The 21,611-nt window shown below is 35.1% G+C and overlaps 2 protein-coding genes and 1 long non-coding RNA gene across 3 annotated transcripts; 1 reads left to right on the top strand and 2 right to left on the bottom strand.

The window, feature by feature from the left end:
* Positions 1 to 2,108: 2,108 nt before the first annotated feature.
* On the bottom strand, positions 2,109 to 3,637 carry LOC115984877 (protein ACCELERATED CELL DEATH 6-like). The gene is made up of 2 exons (XM_031107873.1): positions 3,503 to 3,637; positions 2,109 to 3,063 (listed from the first exon to the last, which is right to left on the bottom strand). The coding sequence occupies exons 1-2, from the start codon at positions 3,635 to 3,637 to the stop codon at positions 2,434 to 2,436; spliced, it is 765 nt and encodes a 254-aa protein (XP_030963733.1). The 3' UTR covers positions 2,109 to 2,433.
* Positions 3,628 to 10,370, bottom strand: LOC115983170 (ankyrin-1-like). The gene is made up of 4 exons (XM_031105805.1): positions 8,954 to 10,370; positions 7,403 to 8,224; positions 3,836 to 4,044; positions 3,628 to 3,756 (listed from the first exon to the last, which is right to left on the bottom strand). Exons 1-4 carry the CDS (start codon positions 9,783 to 9,785, stop codon positions 3,727 to 3,729), a joined length of 1,893 nt encoding a protein of 630 aa, XP_030961665.1. The 5' UTR covers positions 9,786 to 10,370; the 3' UTR covers positions 3,628 to 3,726.
* Positions 10,371 to 11,438: 1,068 nt separating this feature from the next.
* LOC115983240 lies at positions 11,439 to 13,383 on the top strand. The gene is made up of 3 exons (XR_004089924.1): positions 11,439 to 11,546; positions 11,714 to 11,743; positions 13,190 to 13,383. It is a non-coding gene; the product is annotated as an uncharacterized LOC115983240 (long non-coding RNA).
* The last annotated feature ends 8,228 nt before the right edge of the window (positions 13,384 to 21,611 follow it).

Below are 21,611 nucleotides of genomic sequence, written 5' to 3'. Positions count from 1 at the left end.
TTATCTTCTAGCCTTTTACTCACTCTTGACTTCTCTTTTCTTTTGCTGTAGACAAGCTATTCACTGCCCCGAACCTTAATTTAGTGAACCAAGAAGATCTGAACAAAATTCTGAAGTCTAGGATCTTCTTGCACAAGGACGACCAGTTATGAGCTGTCCACATTGTCCTCGGGTACACTCCTATCTCCTTCAGTTTCCAGCCACCCAAGTACATGATTAAGAATAAGGATCCTCAACTAGTTCAAATCAACGTACCTGAAATTCTTCAAGCCGAGGAAGAGGTTATTCCGTCAGAGGAGGAGCGAGAAGAAACCGCCTGAGATCCAGTTTCTACTATTCCTGAAGAGGATTTCAGCGTGTTTAACCAACCTGAGCTTGCTGAATCTTCAGCTACTAGCTCAAGGCCTCGATCTACAGTTGAAGTGAATAGTGACAAAGGAACCACCGATATACCCGTAGGCATAGTATGTAGTTTCATATTGAGATATTTTGATAAATATATACTTATGTTGTTTCACATTGAGATATTTTGAAGAAGCTTTGTGTTATGTTGTTTCAAGCATTTTTGTCATGCCATTACTAAAATAGATTTGTTAGAAAGCAAATTGAAATTTCCAAAGTATAACATGTTTTGTAAGATGCTTATTATTATTATACTTGCATTTCCCCCACCCCTATTAATTATGCTATTTACTAGGTTTTAGCTCATTCCACTCTCCAACAGTTTTACAGATAAATTAGCTACACCTTGGGAATGGAACTTATCTTATTGGAGGTGATTGATGTTTTATGTTGAATTGGGAGACTAACATTATTATTGGTTGGTGATTCGATTTGGTTGTTTTTAAGGAAGTAGTAGTTAATTCTATTAGAAGTTGGGCTCTCTTGAGTCTTGTTAGCCCAAGAATTATGTTGGAGTTACATATTTTTTAGAATAATGGAGTTTTATGTTAAATCGTTTGTTGTTTGGAATATTTGTGTAAATTTTGGAGGCACATGATTTGTAGTTCATATTATTTGTATATGTGTTATAGAGTTTTGACTTATATTGTGGAGAGATCAATATGTTTATTTATTTTATCATATAAAAAGAAGAAAACAAAAGTCTCTTACAATTTCTCTTGAAGGTTTGTTTTGCATGCTTTGAACCATTTTGGGTTTGGGGCGTGACAAGTATGCTCAATCTGTCGTCAGGTTGTACCGCAGTTTAGCATCTCTCTCTCTCTTTTTTTCTTTTTTGTTTTTTGGGAATTTAATGGAAGGATTGAAAATTTAAATTCACAAAATAGTTTGGTTTCAAAAATTTGTAAGGGTTGGGCTTTTTTTATTTTGGTAAAATTGGTAGATTAGGCTAAATTTTGTAACTTCCCTATTGTTGATTTTGTTATGGAGCTTTTTTTCTGTAAGTCCAAGGCAAAGACAGCAACACCTTCTATACTCCTCCACAATCGATCGATGATTTCAGATTCCGAATATTTTCTATTATATCAGTTGTACTTGTGATTTTCTAATAAACCTAATAAAGAGCCTATATAAAGGCTCATTGAGCACAAAAAATAGGAAGATTGTAGAGGCAAAAACTCTAAACTTTTCCTGGAGAAGATCTTAGCCTCCATCAAGTGACCCATGAGTTCAGCAGAAATATTCTTCAAGTCACATCTTGTTGGTGATATCAAAAGAAGCCACAGAAAGCCTTTATCCCAGTACTGCTGCTATTGAGAAAATCTTCAAGTAGGTACCTGGAGTTGTGACTGGGTTCAATAGAGTTCGCACACACAATTCTATATGAGGTAGTAAATTAGAAAATGATTGTTCTATTTATAAACTTCAATTTTATATAGTGGATTTGTTTTGCTTTGGGGTTGGTGATTAAGCCCTCACAATTGTTTTTATTTTGGAATAGTTTTTCCATTGGTTTTTCCTGCATCACCATATGTTGTATTATTTGTTTGGTTGTTTATTATTTTTCATATGGCAGTTGCTTCGTGAGAATTAACCTAAAAATCATTCTGAGTACATATAACTGATTAATGTAACAAGTTGATTAATATTGATGTAGTTTCAACCAAGATTCTAAATTTCCTTACAGTAACCATAACGTACAACATCTATAGAGTTGTTAATATAGTGAGTCCTTAACATTTGTAACCAAAACATACGTCATATCAATGTGCCAAACAGTATGACAATGGCAGACTAAATACACCATAGTTGTATATAAGAGCAACAACAGAATTTCAAGATAAATACAATACTGGGCTTTTCGAGGAAACCCAACCTCCTTAGACATGATATTTGAACATTTTTATTTAAAGAGTTTCTGCAAATTTTAACAGACTAAACTAACGACCAACTTAACATAAATTAATGTTCTCCATCTCTGCATGCATGTCCAATGCAAGGTCCGTATCAAGACAACATATGTAGAGGAGACTACTCTTCTTCCCTATCATCAGTGTCACACCCAGTAAACTTAATCAGAAGGTGAAATGGGTAGCGGAGGATGTAACGAATGATAGGATGGGGTGAGGAATTTGGTAAACAAAGTGGAAAAAATATGATCGAGAGAGTGAAGAGGAAAAATGAGCCAATGCTCAAAACTAGATAGGCAAGCCAATTGTGGTCTCTCAATACTAGGTAATTACCTGCCATGAATGCTAAGGAGACCATTGTTATAGCTAGTCCCAAAAATGGCACACTGAACTGATAGGCAGCAATGAAAAGGTTCAAATCATCTAAATGGGCCCAAATGAGAGTAACAACAGCAGTAAGGGCACTATACATAGCTATGGAGTTGCTAATTACAAATACGAGGAACATGGGCTTTTCTAGGAATTTTGCCATACCTCCAGACTCCTTGTAGCCACCTGGCATGGTGAAAGCCGCAGCAAAAGTTACAGTGGCCACAAGGGTTGCGACCAATAAGAGAGTCCCGGTCCTGTCCTTGTATTTGTCTGTGCTTAGAGTCATCCCAAACTTTGAACATTGCGGGTTCTCCCCACTAACGCATCGAGGAGAAGCTCGTGGGCCACTGACGTATCTCAAGGCTTCCCATGTCAATCGCTGCATGGTAAATGAGAGAAATTTTGTCATGACCTTGTTAATTTTGTCATGACCTTTTTTAGAGAAATTTCTCTAAAAATGATTTATATTTAAAAAAAAAAAAAAAAAAAAAAAAAAAAAAGTGTCTCCATTGCACACAAGCATGAATCGTAGAATAGACTATCCATACTACACACAAAATATTAAGATGATCATAGAAAAAAGAAGAAAAAATTTAAAATTGTAATTTAACTGTAGAATTTCAAAATATTAATTAAACAAAAAATTATTACCATATATATATAACAAAGGTACATTTGGATTAATTCTAGTGGTGAGATCATATATAACTATGATATATATATATATATTGTTTGGAACAAAACTTTCTACTACAAAAGGGGGGTTTAAATCAATTGACAGGATTTTCAATTGTATCAGGCTTTCAATGTTCACATACCTCTCGAAATGAGGGATTCTCCCCACTGCAGTTCAATGCAATGTCAAGCGCTCTCTCACCTTCATTATTCAAAGCCTTTAAATCAACTCTTTTGTCCCATGTCAACATGCTAACAACCATAGGATGCCATCTCATGGCGGCCAAATGTAAAGGGGTGTTTCCATTTTGGTCTTTATTATTGATAAGCATTTCAACTTTAAGATCATGCCTTTTTAGCATATAAGCTAACACTTTGGCTTTCCCATACATAGCAGCTACGTGCAACATGTTTTGACCCTCGGCAGTGAGTAACTCAATCATATCTGGATATTCATCAAGAAACATTTTAACTACCTTAATATGACCTTTCCTGGTTGCTATATGAATGGGATAATAGCGCGAATGTTCCCCATATACACAAGGTATTGTAGTTTTTCTTAGTAAGCTTTTAATACCACTAAGATAACCTATTGATGCTGCATAGGTAAGAGGAGTCATCCCTTCATCGTCTTTCACTGTGAGGATATCATTTGGCAGGCTTTCCAAAACAGTATCTAACATATCTGGAACACAAACAATAACAATTGAAATACGATATAATCAGTCAACAATGAGCTAGGAAGATGAGACAATTGTACTCCCCCTGAATATATCTTTCCATGATAAATTGGTTAATTTTTTATTCAATTCCCACTTTCTACCGGGCCTCGTCGTCACTTAAGTTTTTTCTTCAATTTTTTATTTTTATTTTTTAGAATGTCAACATATTAATCTTAATCCAAGGAAAAAAAAAAAAAAACTGATCAAGATAATGAATAATAAGAAACAGGGGCTGTAGTGTGTGTATATATATATATAAAATTTAGCAATAATCCCAAAACTGTACACTCACATTAATCGATACTAAAATGTTTTATTTCCTTAGCTAAATCAAAACCGTCTCCAGTATGATTTAGATTCCGTTGGCTGGTAACTTGAAAGCCCATGTGCCCATTGCCCAATATTGTAACTTTAACCCCAGTTCCTACACTAGTCAATGGATTTTTGTTTCTTCTCTTTTAACTCCCTCATTATTCTTTCATAAATAGTTTAATGGGTGAAACGGCCTACCAAAATGGATCGGTGATTTTCTTTTTCACCATTCTCAAATATACTCAATGTTTTGAATAACACTTCGAACTCATTTTGGTTTGTTTATTGGAATAGAATGTTTCTTTATTAGCCTATTTCAACGTTCTATTTCGAGGTTGCAGCTATTATTTATATATATATATATATATATATATAGTATTCATATAAAAATAACTCATAAAATAAATCATTAAGGATTTTAAAGTTATAAGTACATATTTCTTTAAGCCCAAATATCAGTTCAATAATAATAACAAGTATCGGTTCAACTATTTGTAGAATATAATAAGATTAATAATAATAACTAAATAAAAGACAAATCTAGATCTTAATGTGAGTAAGTGATGGTGAAACATTGAAAGAGGGTTTTTTTTTCTTTCTTTTTTTTTTTGAATATGAAACATTGAAAAAGTTTTAAGAGGCCGAAAGCTTTCCTTTTTATTGTAGGTTACGTGGGGCTCACAAAAACAAAAAAATGCAAAGAAAAAATTTTAATTTTAAAACACAAGTGGACAAAACAAAAGAGCGTCGAAGGAAGGAGAATTACGTGGGGCTCACAAAAACAAAACAAAGAAAAAAAAAATTATAAGTTAAAATACAAGTGGAGGACAGAGCATTCAAGGAAGAGTACAATACAACACGTTGACAAACAAATAATAGGAAAATTTTTAAATACTCTTGGAGTACGAAAAAATGGTATTCTCTCATCTCACATTTATGATAAACTCTACCATGAATTTGTTGTATATATAGGTATAAATAAAGATAGGTTGTAATAATGATGTTTGAGTTTGAAGAATATGATTTCATAAAGTGAAAATTCAAGTTTTGGAATTTTCTAAATAAAAATTCGAAAATCTGAACTCTATGAAATTTTCTGCAGAATTTTCTCGTGACTGTTCAGAAAGGTTGAAGAGGTTTTAATTTTTGTTAACCGTTTTATTAAAAAATAACTAACTTTCTATATGTGTCTTTTCATGAAACATAATCTTATGGGTATAAATAGAAACTTATGTTCACTTGAAAAATAATTAACTCTCCATACATGCCTTTTCATGAAACATAACTTTATAGGTATAAATAGAGGCTTATGTTCAAAAGGTGAAACACAAGAAACACAAAAAATCCTATGGTCATTCTCTAGAATTGCTATCCGTAGAACCCAATATCTTGGTTGTATCCTAGAGATAAATTTGCAATAATCCTTTAGCAATAAAAATGTAGGGGGCAAATATTGTTTAAGGAAAACGATATAGTACCTCCAAGTTATCTATTTTCTGTTTATCTTTTATATTAATCTTGTTCTTCCATTATTACTTTGTGTAATATCTCCAACAAAATTTAATGAGTGGACTTTACTCTGAATGTGAGAGGAAGGAGTACCGTTCTTTGTACTCCAGGAGTACCGTTAAGACTTACTCCAAATAATAAAGGAGAGGCAGTGGACCGAAACCAAAAGAAGGAGGTAGGATTTTTTTTTTTTTTTTTTTTTGAGTCAAAATCTGTTATCGGCTAAAATTTTCCAAAATTGGCTAGAATTTGATTTGAAGTGGTACGAGTGGTATTACTGTACTAGATTGCATGTTGATACAAGATATTTTGACTATTTTAGCTGGATCAAAACAAAATTAGTAACATTGAATATACTAACTAAAACAACATTCCTTCATGGTTTGGAGGAAGAGATTTTTAGGGCCCATAAAGGGGGGGGGGGGGGTCTCAAGGCCCATTAAGAGGCAATGACTCAACAATAATTCTAATACCACAACATATGACTGGCTCTCTGTCACTTTTATACGTAGGAAAAAAAATTTCCACCGCTTATAGCCAACCACATAATAGAGTTATGGAAAAGTTTGTGTAATAAGTTATGGTCCTATAATTTTTTATGACTTACAAGTAAGAGGGAGATCGTTAGATATACACGTATGCGTGAAAGTATCATATATATGGAAAAATAAATAAATAAATTAAGGAGATGGGGAATCAATATAACATAATTGGGTTCAAACCCTCAGGCTTAAGCATTTAATGTCCCTTTCACAATTAGAGCAGGGATAGGGAGGATTAGGGATCCCACACAAGGGTGCATCGCACAAGGTAAGCCCAATAAAAACCCACACAAATGATCTAGTCAATGTTCACTTGTATGTGACCATATGTATTGAAACACATTGAAGGGAAAATAAAAAAGACGTGTAGTGAGACATCTTGAAATTGAAAATTACGTATTTTCCTCATGGTATAGGAACCACAAATGGTGTGTATAGTGGGTTAAAAAAATAAGGAAAAAATTAATGTAAACTAAAGGCATTGATTTAAGAAACATTTTTAGAAACTTGCTATGGGAAAATAAAAAATCAACTAGTTTTTTTTTTCACAATCTTTTATAACTTCCATGAAAGTAATAATATATATTTTTTAAAATAACTCATTAACTAATGCGCTAAGGACATCCATTAACAAAATGTGTAATAAGATACCCTGAAATTGAAAATTACAGATTTTCCTCATGGTATGGGCGTATAGCTAGGAACCACATGCAAATAGTACTTAATCAATGTTTACTTGTATATGTATTGAAACACATTGATGGGTAAAAGAAAAGGAAGTATGTGTATTGACATACCGTAAAATTGATAATTACCTATTTTCCCATTTGTATAGGAACCATAAATGTTCACACCCAGATGACCTGATCAATGTTTACTTGTAGGAGACACAATGAAGGGGAAAGGAAAACAGAAGTAAGTGATTTGACAATTGAGATACCCTGAAATTGAAAATTACCTTTTTTTCTCGCAGTAAAGGAACCATAAATGGCAGCGTGAGCAATTGATTTGCCATATGGCAGGTTGGTAGTTGTCATGAGATAATAAATGGCAGCGTGAACAATTGATTTGCCATATGGCAGGCAATTGGTAGTTATCATGTGCCTCATGAGCTCTTCATCTCCTCCTTCTGCCGCCAAATAGAGAGGAGACTTGCGTTCCCTATTTGGATAAAAGGACACCTCTGGACAATTCTCAACCAAGAACTTGGCCACCTTATTGTACTCGGCTTTCAAAGCCAAATTAGCACCCACTTGGAATTTTTTTATCAAGGCTAGGTGCAAAGGAGTATTCTCCTCCATATTTTTCTCCATTTGTGGTACACTTGCAGCTAAGAGTTCCACCATTTGCATATTCCCAGCACTTGCAGCTACATGAAGAGGAAGGTCGCCATTGGAGTTCTTTTCCGTGACAAATTGTCTGCATAGTTCGATTTCTAGGATTTCTCCTACAAATTGTTTATTGTCTGAGCTTGCAGCAGCAAGATGAAGGATTGTATTTAATTCGGGGGTTTTGTCCGAGAGAGCAGGATGTTCCGTATCTTCAGCTTTATTTCTGATGAAATGAATATCCTTACTCTTTACAACCTTATACAATTCAGGATCCATACTTGTAACTTTGTCTTCTGACTTCTGGGGAAATCTCTCCAGCTTAGGTTTGATTGAGTTCCAAGAAGCATTCCTCATTTTAGCGTCACTAAGAGCAATTCCCTTTCCTCCTTTATCCCCCTTATGTTGGGAATCTGGTTTCATTTCAGCGTCACTCAGATCAATTTTGAAATCTGGTTGAAATTTTTCAGATTCTAGGTGACAAATTATTGTTGATGGATAAAAGAAATGAAGTCTGTAGTGGTCTAATTCAAAACTAGTAAAAATTTATTATTTGAAATTTTTAAAAAAATTATTATAAAAATATTATAAACATAACATTTCCCTATTATTATTAAATTCAAATTTTTATGATTATCAATTAATGGTATTCAATATTTAGATAAAACAAGTTTAAAAATAATTATGCATATATTTTTTTTTCAAATAAAAAATATATTTTGGGCACACTCGAGATGCTTATGGTGGACCCCCTGATTGCAAGATCATCTGGAACCATTAAAACCAAGCAACATGTAAATTGTATGAAAGGTAAAATTCTTCCTGTTATCAAGAGATCGAAATTTCATTGTATTGCACATACCATTCATTCAACTAACAAAATAAGATAACCTGATCATAAAGTTTACCCAGTATATAATTAATAAAAGACATTGAAATTGAAAAAAAAATTAGTGTTTGGCTAAGTGAAGTAGGAAATTATGTCCATTTTGCAAATTAAAAACCAAAAATATCAGCGTGCTTGGCCGTCTGATAAAAAAATTTTAGTATCGTTATTTAAGTGTTATAAAATTCGTATAAATAAAAAAGTGTTGTAAAAATATATATCGTGACGTTTAATACTAAAAATTATTATTTAAATAACAGAGCCAAACAAGCCTTATATCCGGGTGGTGACTTACAAGATTCAGACTCGAATTCCATAAGCTCCCCATTTTCAGCTTTGCGACCTGTCTCAATTAAAAACTCGGCCACCTGATGGTACTTGTATTCCAAAAGTGTCTTTTTTTTAATCAAGGCCAGGTCCAGAGGAGTTATCCCCTCTTCATTTTTCTCCTTTAGTAGTTTACAAGCCACGTCGACATTGGAGTTTTGTGCCATTAAGAGTTCTTGGCACTGGTAAGACGACTTGACCAACTGTTGAACTATATGCAGATGCCCAACATTCACAGCTAGATGAAGAGGAAGGTCGCCATTGGAGTTCTTTGCCGTTAAAAGTTCTTGGCACTGGTCAGAAGACTTGAGCAACTGTTCAACCATATACTGATGCCTAGCATTCACAGCTAGATGAAGAGGAAGGTCGCCATTGGAGTTCTTTGCCGTTAAAAGTTCTTGGCGCCGGTCAGACGACATGAGCAACAGTTGAACCATAGGCAGATCCTCAGCATTCACAGCTACATGAAGAGGAAGGTCGCCACTGGAGTTCTTTGCCGTTAAAAGTTCTTGGCACTGGTAAGACGACTTGAGCAACTGCTGAACTATAGGCAGATGCCTAGCATTCACAGCTACATGAAGAGGAAGGTCGCCAGTGGAGTTCTTTGCCGTTAAAAGTTCTTGGCACTGTTGTTTCGAGAGGATCGCTTCTACAATCTGATCATGGCCTAAGCTTGCTGCAACATGAAGAAGTGTGTTTGAGTCGAAGAATCTTGTTTCACGGAGAAGAGAACATTCTGTATCTCGCAACTTTTCTAGGATGAGAGGAAGGCCCCAAACATCATTATGTTGTGTCTTCATTTCAGCAATGGTTGAGCGGTCGGAGTCGTCGGGTGATTTCAGGTTTGAAGAACAACACAGCAGAAATAAAACCCAAACCTAAAGAACACTGCTCACAAGTCACAACCACAATCCAAAACTAGTGAAATCAATTAACACCAAAAATTCCACAAATCCAAATCTGAGATTGAAACCAAATAGCACCAAATCACTACAAACCCAAATCTAAGACCGAAAGAAGAGATGAGATTCGGATCTGAGATGAAAGAGAGAGAAAGATGAGATTCGAATCTGAGATGAAAGAGATAGAAAGATGAGACCCAGATCTAAGATTGAAAGAAAGAGAGAAAGAAAAGAAATAATCACCAAACGGCACCACCACCACTCCTCCTCCCAGTTCCGAACATCACTGCATGCATCACAATCAGTACATCGACCATCAAATCGCACAAGATCAAAGCAGATTAGAGGCGGCTTTACAAAGAAGCAAGTCTAGGCCCAGTAATTTGAGAGAAGCAGGGCTACGGCGACAGGAAGACAGAGGCAGGAGCTAGGGATTTGACACAGGGAGAGATGAAACTTGAAAAAGAGAGCGTGTAAAATAGAGAATGGTAGAACTAGAAAAACCCAGAATGTTTCCTTTTAAATTAAATTATTCTTTTCTTTGAAAATAAATTAAATTATTGTTAAACATTATCCCCATGCAATCTCTAATGATCCAATCCAATGGCCCCATGTTAGCTATTCTTATCTCCTTTCTCCCTAACCTTCCTCTCTGACTTTGAGACAAAAAAAAAAAAGACAAGGACAACACGCTGAGTCTTAATTCTTGATCTTTTCCTCATCAGTCATTCATTTTAAGTTATATATTTTAATCTACTTGATTAACAGGACAAGGATAACACGCTGAGTTTGCTCTCACACTTGCACAACCTGCTCACACTCCACAGCACTGATGCCACTGTACAGTGACACTGCACACTGTACAAAGTTTGACACTTGATAAAATGACAGAACTTAGCACTGCACAGGCACAATGCAGTTGTTGAGTATATAATATTTTATAATCTAAAAAAAGTAGAAAACAATTTTAGGCCCCCACCAACACAGCTACAAACTCCCTAACCACCCACACGGGCCACACCCAATGTATACCTACTTAAATTATTATTATTTTTTAATGCAAGCTTTTACTTTATTAATTATTATAAGTTATTATACTAATTAATATATATATATATATATATATAAAACCAAAACTTTTGAAACTCCCACAAATTTCCACGTCAGCACAATATTAAAATAAATTTTCTTTTTCTAAAACTAAAAATAAAAAATAAATGCAAAATAAAAATTTTCTAAAAACAAACCCGATAAACGGCTTGCCTTCTCTTTCTCTAAAATGCAAACCTTAAGCTCCTTCTGCCATCTCCCCCAACGCTCCTCCTCTACCAGCTCCCCCAACGCTCAAACCCACGGCAAACCAATGGAGATCTCCTTCCTCAGACCCATAGCAAAGCATCCAAAGACACCATACCCACAGATTCCTCAATCAAAACCCACCACACCCACCATACGGCCATACCCACAAACCAATAGAGATCTCCTTCCTCAGACCCACGGCAAAGACCACTTCTCCTTCCTCCAAAATGCATGCCCATCAACAAACCACCACATGCAACCTCAATTATGTTGGTCGGCGATACACCATCACACCCAGCCCAGCCTAGTCGGCGATACACCATCACACCCAACCCAGCCCGTCGAAACTGGTCCACAAAGGTAACTAATATACAAATTTAATTAGGACTCTATAACTATTTTCTTTTTCTTTTTTTCACGGCTGTTCAATTTATAGGTTTCATTCTTAATTTTTGTTCTTCCATTCACTTTTATTTAGATCTAATATTCCTGTTTAATTTATGCTTTTTTATTGCCTTTCTCTTCAGTCTTTTCCTCCATTCAAATCAAGGTCAAAGGTATGGTATTCGTTTGCCTCTATTCTAAATTTCTGAATTTTTTTTAGTATAAGGTTATGGTATTTTTTTTAGTATATTGTCAGTGGTATTTTTTTAGTTTATAATTCTGAATTTTTATTGCTCTCTTTATAATTCTGATTTTCTATTCAGATTATTTTGGATTTAATTTTGTGAATTCTTATCTAGGTTCATGTATGGCTGTCAATCTCTGAATTCTTATTGTAATTTATGCACGATTGGGTGTTGGTTACTTGAGCTTTTAAGTTTATTTTATGTTTCTAATTGTGCTGGGAATGCCCTGTAGATTTTTTGTTTGGGGCAGGGTTGGAGTAGACTATGTGTATCTGTGGTAGTCTTTTTTATATCATTATTGGTTTATTTAAGTTTAATCTAAACTATATATGCAATACCATGGCTCTATTTGGATTTTGAAGTATTATACCAGAAGTATTTGCTATATAAAATCCAAAAATTGCATGTACTGCTCAAACTTATGCTTTAAATTTAATTTTTACTCTTTAGCTTGCTTTACTTTTGTAAATTAAAGGGTTTAGGGGTTTATCTAACAAGCTAAGTCTTGAATCATAAATGATTTCCACAGCAAGTAGGACTTCATTTCTAATTGTAGCTCCTGTTGGATTCATATGTTATTTGTACTGCTCATTTTGCATCTATGTTCATCAAATTTACACTTGCTTTGAAATTCTCCAATCCCAAAACAAAGAGAGAAGGAATGAAAATTCCACTGACATGAGCACCAGCCCAAGCACTATCTTTAACAATTACAACTCTAGCGTCCAATTCAATGGCCTTTACAGCCAATGTGGTACTTCTCTGCCTTCCAAAGGTGGACCATATCACATATCATAATTTTTACTAATTATTTCTTCTTCTTTTTTTTTTCCTAAAAACTCAAAAGTAAATCTGTATGAAGTGCTTGATCCCCAATTTAAAATTTTCTGATAATGTATCCAACAACAAGTAGTCAACATACTATGGGTATTAGACAAACAGTGTGGGTATGCACACTATGTAATAGATGATGATTATGAGGCAATGTGCCACTTCCATTATAGACTGATATTACAGCTTCCTTCAAATTTATTGCTCATGTAGAAATGAAAGGTTCCCCTGTTACTCTAGAAGATATAACACTTTATTTGATTCGATGATTTTAAAAAATGTTAGTTTAGTGTGGAAGTCAATGAAGCAGGGACTTATGAGACATATGAGTAGGCCATCCACAAAATAGCCTTTCTGAGTAATAATTTTTTCACCTTTTTATGATGCATTTTGCTTGGTTTTGTATTTTGAATTATGTATAATTGGTTGTTGCACATTTGGTTGGAGTCAGTGATATGCTTATAAGTTTTCCTAGCACGATCATACAGACTCATACGGTCAAACTGGGTATTCTGGATGTTCTGACTAACATTCCCGTTGCAGCATATTCCTTCGCCTTCCTTCATCAATATATAGCATCGACTTTTCTTTGTGTTGCAGCTAGGACAAGAATTCCGAACATATGGAAGTCGAAAACCATAAGGAAGGTTTTTTCCATCGAACGAAGGTTTGTCACAATTCACTAGCACTAATATAAATGCCAATAATGTAAATGGTACAATCCATTTATACTCCATATTGGAGACTGTAGAGAGTTGTGTAATGTGTTCCTTCACTTGGAAGAAAATGAGTGGATGTTAATGTGATTACGAAGAATCAGGAATATTTAGGGATTAGGTTTGCACGACATAATTAGGGGAATGATCGATTCAATTTTACTTTGAATTAAATTACATATTTTCATTCATTTTTAAGTCATTATACCATCAATCAAAATAAATATATGTAATTTTTTTTGTTCTTTGCTTTCTTTCTTTCTTCTTTTTTTAATATATCTTTCATCCTAATATGTCAATAAGTTTTTAATTTCTATATTACATTGTTCTATTTTTTTTTTTTTTTAAGTTCCTCTATTTCAGCACCTGAACATCAATCAAGTTCTATTTCTTGGCTATATCTGTTAGGTATTTGACAAAAGGCCTACAAGAGAACTATTGTACATGTATTGGAATAATAGAATAAATGAATTGACATAAACTATTTGATGATGGTCCATGGTCACTAAGCTGCATCTTGCTATTCAATGTGTCATTAAGTCATGTATTTCTATTTTATAACTTATATTCATGGGTGCATATTTTTGCTATATGAAAAATGTGGTGTGATGATGGGGTGAACTGACTTGATTGTATTTTTGAAGACTAGGTTTGATTACTGATGTGTGGATTTCTGTTACCTCATTGTTTGATTCTCTGCTGGTAGATGGGTGCTTTGATAAAAATATGTTGGATTGCTTTAATTGGAAATACATACCTACCTTGGTTGACCAGCTCAAATCCTAATGAAATTTGTATATTCCTTTTTGTGTGAGTTATTCCTTAAAATCCAAAGTGAAAATGTCCATTTAAGTTAAATTTCTCTCAACCCAACAAAAAATGCATTTAATTTGATTAAAAAAATATTTAACATTTCTAAGAACTTTCCCGTGCATCGCACGGGTTAGCTACTAGTTAGGCTAAATTGCAAAGTACACCCCTAACGTTTGGGGGTGATTGGATTTTACACCCCAACGTTTCAGAACTTTGATTTGACACCCTAACGTTTGGTTCCGTTAGCAAATCACACCCCCGGTTAGATTTTGCTGTCAACTGCCAACTCATCTTGCTGATGTGTTTTTTTTTTTTTTTGCCAAATAAGCTCAAAACGACACAGTTGCAATGGAGATGATGTGATGACTTGGCACCTGCTAAACGCACCGTATTGCCCAAAGAAAAAACAAACAGAAACTCTAAAAATCCTAAATCTAAACACACGAACCATCTCTGAGCTCTCTAACCCACGAACCATCCCTTAGCTCAGCAATCCATGAAACCTAACCCTCCCTTCCTAACCCTTATGAACCCAGACCACCAATCGGCTCTGACCGCATGAACCCAACCCTCCCTTCTCCCTTCCTAACCCTTATGAACCCAGACCACCCATCAGCTCTGACCGCATAAACCCAACCCTCCCTTCCTAACCCTTATGAACCCAGACCACCCATCGACTCTGCAACCGGCTCCTTGCATCGTGAACCCAGACGGAGTAAGTTCATCGATGGCTCCAGGTCAACTCCAAGGCGGTAGCAGCGGCGACGACGGGTACAACCAAAAATTCTCTATGGCTCTCTTTCTCTCTCTCTCTTTTTGGATTTTTGTTTCCATTGCTAGATTGGAAGTTTGGGTTTTTTTTTTTTGTTGGGTTTGCTGGGGCTTTTGTTGTTTGGGTTTGTTGAGGTTTTTGTTCCATTTTTTTTGTTTGAGATTTCGTTGTTGGATGCACAGAGTGATTAGGTTACTTGAAAGTGAAACTGGATACTTTATTGATATATACTGTATTGATACTTGAAACCGGTTACTTTATTACTTGAAACTGGATGCACAGAATTTTGTCAATGGTTTATGATATATTTGGTTGTGTTTTGTATGAAACTATTTACTTTATTGATATTTAATTTTGGTGGGTCAACCTGTGATGATGAGTTGTGTGTATTGAATGGTGTAAAATAATGCATATATTTACTTGGTAAATTGACTAAGTGGAATGATTGTGGTCCAACTGAGTGGTCCATGTGTTCTACTTTATAGCTCTTGTCCGCACATGTATGTGAATTATATTTTAATAATTTATTAATTAAATGTAATATTTTAGTAATGCATTTATATGTGTGTGCAGGGCTTTGAATATGGATCAAACATTTAATATGTCACTACATCATGGAGGGGTATTCATTACACATAGTGATACATATGTTGAATATGCTAGAGGAATTGAATCAAGGGTCTCAGATGTTGATCCTGACACTTTTGCTGTTTTTGATATGCCTAAGTATGCCAAAGATCTTGGTATTACGAATGTAGCAGAATTTTTTTACCGAATTCCTCATATGGAACTTCATAATGGCCTATTTCCATTGAAAAAAGATGATGATGTTAGGGTTTTACGTGACTGGTTAGAATTTGCACCTGAAAGGTTGATACACATATATGTGGAGCATGTAGTTGATGAGGATAAAGGTAATTAAGGTGATGATGAGCATGAGTTTCATAAAGAAGTTGATGAGGGAGTTGGAGTAGATGACAATTTTTTTGATGAGGACTATGCTGATTTGGTAGGTGACAGTGAATTTGATAGATATGAAAAACCATCCTCCCCCATTAACCCATCCACTTACATTGCTCCATCCATTCACATTGTCCAAACCACTGCCTATGACCAATCGAACATAAACCCTAATAAGCAGAACACATCAAATTGGGTACCCACTTGCTTTAGTGATGAGGAGCATAATATAAAAAGTAGGGAAAGTGATTATGGGCACTCTGATGTTTTGTGCACACCTGTCAACTCTGAGGATGATGAAGAGCATCCCAAGTATATTGAATTTAGAGTTGAGGTGGATATGCCCGACCCCGTTTTTGAGAAAGGGATGTTGTTTAGTGACCACAAGGAGTTTAAGAAGGCTGTGCAGTCTTATAGAATCAAGCATGGATATCCATTGTTAATTGTTAAGAATGAGTCTCGCAAGGTGAGTTACAAATGTGAGAATTGTGAGTGGTATATTTATGCTTCATGGGACCGTGAAGAAAACTCTTTGCTTGTGAAAACCTATCGGGAAAAACATACATGTTCTAGGGCCTTTCATAGTAGGATGGTTTCTACAAGGTGGATTGCAGTTGCATGGTTAGAGGTGTTTAGAAGAAGACCTAACATCAAAAGTGTTGAAATAAAGGAAGGTATAAAAAATCAGTTTCAAGTAGACATTTCCCTAGACAAAGCCTTTAGGGCTAGGCAGATTGCATTGGAAATGCTTAAAGGAAGGTTTGCCTATCAGTTTGAAAGAGCTAGAGATTATTGTGAAGAGTTAAGGGTTTCTAATCCAGGCACTACAGCCAAAATTAATCTACACACACCCACACTGCACTTCAAGAGAATGTATGTGTGCCTAGCTGCTTGTAGAATCGGATTTCTGGAGGAATGTAGGCCAATTATTAGTCTTGACGCTTGTCATTTAAGAGGGTTTTTGAAGGGGCAACTATTGGCAGCTGTTGGGATTGATGGGAATGATGGGATGTACCCAATAGCATTTGCTGTTTGTGAGGGTGAGACCAAGGACAATTGGTAATGGTTTCTAGAGTTGTTGTTAGCTGATATTGGTCCTGTGAGGGAACGTGGCTAGACCTTTACTTCTGACCAACAGAAGGTATGTGTTTCTTTTTTGTGTAAGTTTAATGTTGGATTCATTGTTTAAATTTAAATTTAGTGTTCAAATTATTTAATATCTACGTAATAACCTTTTTTTTTTTTAATGTAGGGCTTACTTCCTGCTCTTGCAACAGTTGCTCCTGAAGCACATACAAGGTTCTGTGTTAGGCATTTATATGCCAACTTCAAGAAGGAGCACAAGGGTAAACTATTGAAGGATTTAATGTGGGCAGCAGCAAGAGAGACCACTAGATCTGGGTTTGAGGCAAAGATGGAGATGATGAGAAATGTAGATGTCAATGCTTATGGGCATTTGATGGGTATTGACTGTGCACATTGGAGTAGACATGCTTTTAGTACTTGGCCTAAGTGTGACATGTTATTGAACAACCTTTGTGAGTCATTTAATTCCAAGATAATCAATGCTAGAGATAAGTCCATATTGACTATGTGTGAGATGATTAGGAGGTATCTTATGAAAAGGATCCCAAGAAATAGGGATACAATGTTGAAGAAGTCTGGCCCAATTTGTCCTAGGATTCAAGATAAATTAGAAGTTAACAAGGAAGCAACTAGGGATTACACATCCACATGGTCTGGTGGATCAAAGTTTGAAGTGCATTGTAAGGGAAAGCAGTTTGTAGTTGATCTGGATAAGCATACATGTGCTTGCTATAGATGGGATTTAACAGGCATCCCTTGTAAGCATGAGGTTTCAGCAATTGCTTACAAGAAAGAAAAGGCAGAAAATTATGTGCTCACTACTACAAGGTTGAGACTTACCTTAGAACTTACTCACATCTTATCCAGCCTACCAATGGTGAGGAGTTTTGGTCAAAGGAAGCCAGTGATAAGATTCTACCTCCGAAGATGCTAGTACAGCCTGGAAGACCAAAAGAGGACAAGAGGAAGTTTATGAGGACAAGAGGAAGTTTGTGATACTATTTTGCGTTGGTCAATAATTTGCAGAAACTTTATGAGAACAACTGCTAGCTGTTATGGAAGAATTATTAGTATTTTGGTCATATATTGAATATATCAGGTTTTGGCAATGTGTTAGGTAATGACTGTGATTGTATTGTTTGTTATTGAAGAATGATTAACATTTGATTATTTTTATGGAACTCTGGAACTTTTGATTATTTTTATGTTGGTTCTGGCTAGGGGGTGAAGATCTTATGTACAGTGGTCTGATCAGTACTGTTCTTTCTTTTACCTTAGGGAGTATTAATGGTTAGTGGTTTGATAAGAATTTTGATACTGTTAAAGAGTTTTGAGAATAGGGATACTGTTAAGAGTTTTGATATGAAGTTGGAAGATTCACTAGCATCAGTGTTAACATTAAGGCTCACGGGTTTGGAAGGTCAAATGTTTGTGTAAAATGCTGCCTGTGAGGAGAATACCAGGAGACCAATGCTTGTGTTGCTGAAAAAGACTTGGAGCAGTTAACTGTATGCTCCTTTTTGAACCTTAAAGTGAGAGGTGTATCAAAACAGTAAGGAAAAAGGGATGCTTATAATGCTGAACTAGTTAGGATTAAGCTGCACTTTAAGGCTCTAATTTGTACACTTCAAAAATATGCAATGAACGTGAGTGACAGTTGCTTAAAATACAATGAAATCAATATGAGAAGGGAAAAACTTGCTTATAATTTCTGAAGTTAATAATAATAATACAACAAAATCAAAATTGTGCCTTTCATTCCAATTCCAAGGCTTCAATTCACTTCAATTCCAAGAATATTATGTATACCTAAACACCACATTCAATTCACTTCACTTCAATTCACTTCTCTGCTCTTTCTTTTTCCCATAGTGCTCTTTCTTTTTCCTTAACCTCAAGTAAGAAAATTACTTCTCCTCAAATTTCATCTTCAGCATTTTGATAGGCACTGGCTTTTGCTTCTGCATTAGAAATTACTGCCCATTTGAAATTACTGTCCATTTGAACAAAAAATTATCATTCTTTTGCAATGAAAATAGACTTCAAAATTGACTGCAAATACAGATACATATAAGATAGTATAATTCAGCCCCTATTCTCTCAGTGATCCATCAAACATAATGGGATCCCAATACATGGGAAAAAACAGTATCAAAGTGCTACAAAACCCATAAACACACTCAAAGTTCCAATAGCAAAGTAAATCAGTTTAAATCACACACACATAGAGAGTTCTAGCAACAAATCCATCACCCAAAAAAAATTAACAAAAGCCCCAAACATTCTGTGCATCCAGCAACGAAATCCCAAACAAAAAAAATTGAACAAAAACCTCAACAAACCCAAACAACAAAAGCTCCAGCAAACCCAACAAAAAAAAACCCAAACTTCCAATCCAGCAATGGAAACAAAAATCCAAAAAGAGAGAGAGAGAAAGAGAGCCATAGAGAATTTTTGGCTGTACCCGTCGCCGCCGCTGCTACCGCCTTGGAGCTGACCTGGAGCCATCGATGAACTTACTCCGTCTGGGTTCACGATGCAAGGAGCCAGTTGCAGAGCCGATGGGTGGTTTGGGTTCCTAAGGGTTAGGAAGGGAGGGTTGGGTCATGCGGTCAGAGCCGATTGGTGGTTTGGGTTCATAAGGGTTGGGAAGGGAGGGTTGGGTTTCATGGATTGTTGAGCTAAGGGATGGTTCGTGGGTTAGAGAGCTCAGAGATGGTTCGTGTGTTTAGATTTAGGATTTTTAGAGTTTCTGTTTGTTTTTTCTTTGGGCAATACGGTGCGTTTAGCAGGTGCCAAGTCATCACATCATCTCCATTGCAACTGTGTCGTTTTGAGCTTATTTGGCAAAAAAAAAAAAAAACACATCAGCAAGATGAGTTGGCAGTTGACAGCAAAATCTAACCGGGGGTGTGATTTGCTAACGGAACCAAACGTTAAGGTGTCAAATCAAAGTTCTGAAACGTTGGGGTGTAAAATCCAATCACCCCCAAACGTTAGGGGTGTACTTTGCAATTTAGCCTACTAATTAATAATTTGATATATATTATATTAACTAATTTATATTTTAGTAATACTAATTTATTGAATCATATAATATATAAAAAAAATAGATTTTAAATAAAAAAATTAATTAATATTATTTAATTACTATTTAAATATGCCAGTAATTATTAATTGCTTGGAAATAAAATAAATATGTTTATCAGCTCATCATCTGTTTGTTTGTTCACACGTAGATTAGGCACACACTAATTTGAAATATGGACTATGATAATATAGATTATGATGAAGGTTATAGCATAAGAGACATAGACAATGATTGGTTAAATAGTAATATAGATTATGAAACAAATTCTTATTCTGATAATGATATAGATAATTATAATTATAACTATAATAATAGTACAAATAATTGGAGTACATTAATAGAAGATAAAACCAACCGACAGATTAATAGACACAATAATAGTTTTTTAGACATAATTAATAAAAAATTAGAATCTTTATAAAATATTGAAAGATCTATTACAGTAGAAAGAAAAAAATGATAGTTTTTTGGACCTCCTAGAAAAATTGGAAGCTTTAAATTCAGAAAGATAATTTGAACCTCATCATAAATCACCTTTAACAAAGACCATGACAGATAATTGGCATAATGAAAAGAATAGTGTAATTTCATTATCTTGTTTCTTTGATAATTCTTCTCAATCCTTCAAAAGATTAAATCCGTACATAAAATTTAATTATTATTATTTTACCTTTTTTTAGCTATTAATCGGTTGACATCCTAAGAGCATTTGTAGTAGTAGAGCTAAATAGCTATAATACTATTTTAGCTCCACCAAAATACCAAAAAGGGTCATGCAAAAATGGAGGCATAACAATAATTTTTAGCTGAACTACTATAGTACACATCTATCTATAGATGTGCACTGTAGCAGTCATCTAAAAAAAAAATTTATTCAACACTCTGGATTAAAATAATATTGGGTTGCTTATTTTTTTTCATTCTTTTATTCTTCATCTCACCATCCTCTCTCTCATCACTCTCAAGCTCCAATCTGAGAAATTTCTCTCAAGCTCTCACCTCTCTGAAACTCTCAAGTTCACTCTCACCATCTCTCAAGTTGACCAACGCCGTCTCAGCCAAAGCTCGACCCACCGCCATCCCAACCGTCGATCGCTTCAGACTGAGCCGTCCTAGCCGCCATCTCTCTCAGACCGCCTCAGACCTTGCCGTCCCAACCAATCCACTTCAGGTCAATGAATTTTTTCATCTTTTTTTTTTTTTTTGATGAATTAGTGAATTTTTTCATTTGGGTGTTCGTTGTTTTGGCTTAATTTTTCTGGGTTTGTGTCATCATTTATGGTGTTATTTTGTGGTGAAAAATGGTGTTGTCGGGTCAGTGAATTTTTTTATTTTTTTATTTTGGATGAATTAGTGGCAGTGGTGGCGGTGGCAGCGGTGGCAGCGGCAACGGTGGCAGTTGAAGGTGGTTGTAATTGTTGTTTATTGTATAGGATATATTATTTTATTGTAGTAGATATATTATTTTATTGTAATGGATATATTATTTTATTGTGATGTTTATATTATTTATTGTGTTAAAAGCTA

This window comes from Quercus lobata, chromosome 4, assembly GCF_001633185.2.
Source record: "Quercus lobata isolate SW786 chromosome 4, ValleyOak3.0 Primary Assembly, whole genome shotgun sequence".
NCBI classification, from domain to species: domain Eukaryota; kingdom Viridiplantae; phylum Streptophyta; class Magnoliopsida; order Fagales; family Fagaceae; genus Quercus; species Quercus lobata.
Note: the sequence above shows the minus strand (reverse complement) of the source record. Positions and strands in the feature narration are given on the sequence as shown.